Source organism: Octopus bimaculoides, chromosome 18 (genome assembly GCF_046866305.1).
Source record: "Octopus bimaculoides isolate indiv1 chromosome 18, ASM4686630v1, whole genome shotgun sequence".
NCBI classification, from domain to species: Eukaryota; Metazoa; Mollusca; class Cephalopoda; order Octopoda; family Octopodidae; genus Octopus; species Octopus bimaculoides.
In genome coordinates, this window is record NC_142945.1 from 6,834,438 (window position 1) to 6,840,682 (window position 6,245).

General features: G+C 36.9%; 1 protein-coding gene across 1 annotated transcript; it reads left to right on the top strand.

The window, feature by feature from the left end:
- The first annotated feature begins 1,140 nt into the window (after window positions 1–1,140).
- LOC106870029 (small ribosomal subunit protein uS5m) lies at window positions 1,141–3,039 on the top strand. The gene has a single exon (XM_014915995.3). The coding sequence runs from the start codon at window positions 1,151–1,153 to the stop codon at window positions 2,417–2,419; it is 1,269 nt and encodes a 422-aa protein (XP_014771481.1). The 5' UTR covers window positions 1,141–1,150; the 3' UTR covers window positions 2,420–3,039.
- The last annotated feature ends 3,206 nt before the right edge of the window (window positions 3,040–6,245 follow it).

The window sequence follows — 6,245 nt, forward strand, 5'->3', positions numbered from 1 at the left end:
ATGTAGTGTGTTGGGGTGGGGTAGTTACTTCTGCATCATGGCTTCTTTTCTATTAACCAGATGTTTGGACAACACAGCGATCTTCAGTGCTCTTAAAAAAATACATCTAAATATTCTTATTTTTATATTTTAAAGTAGTTGTGAAATTTAATAAAATTAAGACTTTCCTCCGAGTAGCACACACTTACAGTATGCCTCTGCTTATATATACAATAGCCATTTGACATTAATAACAGTGAGCTGTGAACATAAACAGAGAAAAATAAAGGCAATGCTACAGATGTGTGCCCTTCCACCGACTTTGTTTCCTCATAACTTTCTGAAAAATGGATATCTTTTTGTAAAATTTTAGGTAGATACATTTCAGATAGTGTATATTATGATTTTATCAAAATTTAATGAAAAAATAAAATGGGGTGCGGGCGGATAATTCATACACTTCATCAAAACGTATGAGGAGGCAAAAGCGAGATGTACGGATTATTCCCCTCCCCCCATATTTTTTCTTTTTTTTTTTTACATCAAATTCTGGTATAATCTGCATGATTTGAAACGTATTTATAGATAATTTTATTGAAAAATACACATTTTTCTGAAAGATCTCGTCATATAAGGAAGAAAATCGTGATGTGAGAATTATCCGAAATTTCACTCTACCACTAAAAAAAAAACCCAAAAAAAAAACATATAACAAATTCCAATATAATCCTAATCTGCACTATATAAATATATGCATCTCCGGAAAGTTTCAATTAAAAAATATACATTTTTCTCCAAAGTTATAAAGAAACAAATTTGGAAGGTAGATGGGCACGTATCTGTAGTTATGCCGGAACGAAAAGGTCAAGTTTCCAAGGGCAAATAACGTTATTTAAATTGGTTTGAAACACGAAAATTTTACGAAGTGGAATATGAATAAGAGAGGCCTTGTGATGTTTATGACTTTTCCTAAGGGTTTCAAAGCTGTAAATGGACTAAATCAGAACCGACTAGGAATCGAAACTGGATTCTACACTCACACCTCACTTAACGACGACGATACATTTCAATGTTTTTCTTATTCCCAAGGACAACCACATGACACAATGTAATTAATCATTAATGCACGGGGAGATCACTCTATTTCATCACTTCGCTCTCCCCTTTAAAGATGGCGTCGACCATACTGTGTGCGGTACGTACTTCGTTTTCTGTTTTACGTCCTTTACAAACATGTCACAGCCCTTCGATGTTACCACTGCAGAATGCAAGGTATTTGCCTATCCTAGTAAACCTTACTGATATCCGTTTCTCTTCTTTTTTCAAACGTCTTCCCGCTGATCGTCTCTGGGAAAGTGTCGGCGGTGTAAGTAATGCTGGTAGAAAGAAAGGCAGAGGTCGTGGCCGGAAAAGAAAAGTAGATCTACACATCGGTCAGATTCTCGGCGATGGTCAACAACAGATGGTCTGGCCCGGACTCAATGCTCCTGTCATGAAAGGTAAAAAACTGTTGAACGTTGAAAGTTTACCACCCAATCCCGACAGAAAAGAACAGATACAGAAAGTAAGAGATCGTTTTCAAAGATCTCGTCATATAAAAATTCCTGCTTTGCAACGTGGATGGACAGGGAGACGGATGCCCGGTATGAGTATAGGACCACCAGATCCTTTAGATGATTTTACATTTGAAGGTTTCGATACGAGAGTATTAGAGCTTAAAACCGTATCCAATATGACAGCAACTCTCGGACGAAAACAAAGTTACAGTGCATTTGTTGTGACTGGAAACAAAAACGGTCTTGCCGGGTTTGCTAAAGGTAGATCGGCTTCAGCTAAGGATGCTCTTAGGAAAGCGAAAAATAAGGCCGCCCTGCGATTACGGTATATTGAACGATTCGAGGATCACACACTGTGGCATAATATATTTTGCCAGTATTACGCAGTGAAAATTTTCGCTAAAAAAAGACCGAAAGGCTTCGGGTTAAGGTGTCACCGAGTTCTGAAAACTATTTGTCAAGTTATCGGCATTGAAAATATGTACGCCAAAGTAGATAGCCACTCTAAAAATACACAGTGTATAACCAAAGCGTTCTTTGACGGTCTGTTGAAACAGGAAACACATCAAGAACTTGCAGATCGGATGAATATGCATCTTGTGGAACTCCGAAATGAAAGAGAATATTTTCCAAATGTTGTTGCTTCACCTTCAGACGGAAAAATTTTGGATGTTTCCCCAGTAAACGTTGACTTGGATTTTTCGCAGTTGTACTATGGTGGGAAAAGGCAATTACAGAAAAAGAAATCCCGCAGTAATGATAATAAGAATCCATTGATGCGAAGGAAACTATGGCTTAATTATAAAAACAGAAACCAATACCAATCGAGATTGGATAGGATCGTCCTCGGATTTGAAGAACCTGGAAACCAACAGCATAAGTAAAATGTTTAGTTATGAAACATTGGTGGAGATGGAGTATATGTAATCTGGGTATACCCCCCCCCCCTTTTAAATTTTGTTTTTTTTTACGGAATCCTATGTTTCAGACCATGGAGAATCCGATTCTGGAAAAAGAAATTTCAAAAATCTCAATTTCAAAATTTCGATCTCCCCACCGGTTTTTATATAGATCCACAGAGTAAACCTAACCCTAACCCTAACACTAGTTTTGTGAGATTTGGCTGTTATTTCTAGCATGTAAATAGCCTGCTTGGTGGGGGCGGGGGGAATTGAAATTTTTCAAAAAATTTTTTTTTCAGAATCGGAATCTCCATAGCCTAAAACGTGGGATTCCGTAAAAAAAAATTAATAAATAAGGGGGGAAAAGGTTCAGATTACATATAGTCCATCTCTACCAAAACATTTATAATGGTATGACTGAAGCTTTATTACATGTGGGTTGTCTGTTAATAAAGGGACACGTTTGAAACGCAAGTTTCCAAGACTAGAACAAGTACAATTATCAAACAAAAGTCTATAATATATGACCAGAATATGTGCCCCATCATTACGAGAGACCCTGTATTTTTTGTGTGATATTAAAACAAAAATCTTTATATATATCTGTTGAGTTCTTCAGAAATTCTTTGATTAACATTTTTTTCTTTTCTTATTTTATGCATTTCTAGTATTCTTATATTCCTACAATTCTTGTTTTTTTCTTCTTCTTTTCTTTAGTTCTTTGTTGATTTTCTTTTTGTCATATTTAATCCATCTATATATTGATACTATAATTTCCATAAAGATATATACTAGATCTTGTTTACATGGTGTTATTATTGCGACTGGTTCCTCCTCTAGTAATTAACTAAATGAAGTCAAATACTATTGGTTATAAATTTGTAATAGCTGTTATGAAGATGTTACATTACTAGAATGCTGGAATGTACTGTTTGTTTGTTTTTTTCCTACTTACTGGAACTGAAGGAAGGGGCATTACCCATGACTTTTACAGGCTCTCCAAGACCAGTGAGATTGATGTTGATAATGTTCAGTTTAAGCTGCTGTCGGTCAATGGGATGGGGTGATATTCTGAGGAGAAAGGACTGGGCATGGCAATCAGTGTGGGACATGGTAGGATTGGGTGCAACAAAGCTGAAGAAGTGCATAGGCAAGTGGGACAGAAGTGCCAGAGTGATGGAGATAGAAAACCAGATGTTTCCAAGGATTAGAAATTATTATAAAAGTGATAGAAAAACTTGGGAGGAGACCAGAGAATGGAGTGTGTCTGTGAGTGATTTAATGTCAATCACTTGGGTGGCTCTTGTCTGGATGTAGTCCAAGATGTGCATAGCAGCAGTACCATTCCAGATGTGGGAGGAGATCTCCACTGTGGGCCTCAATAATATGCACTCATTTAACCCAGTGATTCTCACCATTTTTTTTGCCTATTGTCCCCTTTGATCCCTATTTCACTCAGTGGGTGGAACCCACATAGCCATTCAATGTCTGAAAACTATTTTATGATTAAATATTATTAGGAATTGTATTTAAAAAAATGTTTGAATATGTTGTGTAGTGTAGAAGTATAAGCAATTTATTGCACAAAGATTTTAACAAGGTCTTAAATGAACCCGAAAGGGCCATGTGGACCTCGGTTGAGATCTAGATTCAACCCATGCTAGCCTGGAAAAACAGACACAGAACACACAAACTCTGCATGATAAAAGATAATGTGACTTATTTATTTATTCATAAAAAATAAATACAGCAGCAGAGGTAGTATTAATACCCAAGTGGTGATTATTTTACTTTATTACCTCCACCTCAGCAAAGGCAGAGGTGTTGTTTTCAGTTGTGTTTGTTTGTTTGTCCATGGACAAGATACCTCAAGAACCACTGGATGGATTCGGATGAAACTTTCAAGGATGTTTGGCTTCGTGACTGGCACAAACTGATTAAATTTGGGGATTTTTCTAGTTATTTTTACTTAATTTTTGAGAGCGGTCAGGTTCATTTTTAGTATTCTCATTTGTGAGAGCATTCAAGTATATTTCAGATATTCACATTTTAAAAATCATCTCTGGCTAATTGTTGAGAGGACGTTGTTGTTGCTTTGGCAGAGGTTTGTGCTCTTGATTATTTTGTATTCTCTGGTGGCATGCAGTCTCTGGGAGAGAAGATTTGGCTTCTTTTCTAGTTTCCTCTGCAATTATAATGTCATGCATGAAAACATGCAACAATGGCTGTACTAAGTATCTTCTGATTTTCTTTCTCTTTGGGTTGTTTCTTGCTTCTCTAAGTATCAACTACAAAGTCATTGTGAAGAGAAATGAAATGTGCTAATCGTGACACACATCTCCAGTGGTTGTCAGTTGATTGGGAATTCCATGGTGGTAAACTGCATGGATACTAATTCAAATGCTACATTAAAATTCCATTCACACATCCTGCAAATCCCCCACCATCATCACAAAAAAAAAAAAAAAAAAAAAAAAAAAAAAGTGTGTGTGCAAAGTTGTGTGATATGAATTTTATTTTGCAGCTGCAGAGTCCAGGATTTGAGTCCCCTGTGTAACCCCTGTTTGTTACCTTATTTCTGTTGAGTGGCTCTGTGTTTTTTTTTTTCAATTAATTTTAAATATAACAAAGAATTTAGTAAAATAATTTAGTTAACATTAAGCTAGTGTTAGGAACATAAATTGTGACTAAGGTTTGGTGGAAGATTTTAATTCTGAACTTTTGAAAACAAGACATTTGTAGTACAGAGCCAGACGTGGTTTCAACTGGGTTGGTACCGAAAGGGTTCAGCATATTCTTTACCTGTTAGCAACTCTTCTTTAAGTTTGAAAGCTGAGTCAACGGAGAGGAATTGCAAATAGATGAAATGCCCTAATGGTATTTAAATGCCCAAACCTCCAATATCCAAGTGGCTAAAAAGTGTTAGCAGAAGGGCACCCAGGAGTCATAACCTGGATGTGACCCAACCCCTGCTTTAGAGTGTAAAAAATTAAGGGCCGTAACACATGAGTGAGGATGTTTTCTTCTGACAACTTCTGCCATTTAGCTCCCTTGATGGTTTCTTACCACTGCCAGCAATGACTGTTTCTAACACAAGCACAAGGCCAGACATCTGGGTGGAGAAGTTATTTGATTAATTGGACCACAGTAATTTTTGTCAACCCAAGAAAGAATGAAAGGTGAAGCTGACCACAGTGGGGTTTGAACCCAGAACATAAAGAGCTGGAACAAAATATTACATAGCATATTGTCTGATGCTCAATGATTCTGCCTAGTCACTACCCTTGATTATAATAATAATTATTCTTAATTTAGTTACTAATTTAGTCAGTTTTGAGGAGAGGGGGGGTCGCCTAATACTTGGATTGGTTCTTTATTTTAGAGGCCCCGAAAGGATGAAAGACAAAGATGATAATTGCTTCTGGTTTAGGTGTAAGGGCAGCAGTTTTAATAGGAGTGAAGGAGCTCATTACGTTGACCCCATTACTTGACTGGTACCTTGTTTTAATGACCCTGGAAGGACAAAAGGTAAAACTGGCCATGACAAGATTTTAACTCAAGTATGCCAAATAATGTTTTCAAATTTTGGTACAAGGCCAGCAATTTTAGGGGAGGGGGAATGTTGATTACAATGACCGCAGTACTTGGCTGGTAATTTATTTTATTGACCCTGAAAGCATGAAAGGTAAAAGTAATTTTAGCATAATTTGAACTTAGAACGTAAAGAACCAGAAGAAATGTTTTGTCCTGGATGCTAATGATTCTGCCAGCTTGCTGCTGCTGCTGCTGCTGCTGCTGCTGCTACAAC

Bases quoted from the DNA above. Each gene is read 5' to 3' on its own strand.
- LOC106870029 (XM_014915995.3), top strand. From the start codon at position 1,151: ATGGCGTCGACCATACTGTGTGCGGTACGTACTTCGTTTTCTGTTTTA.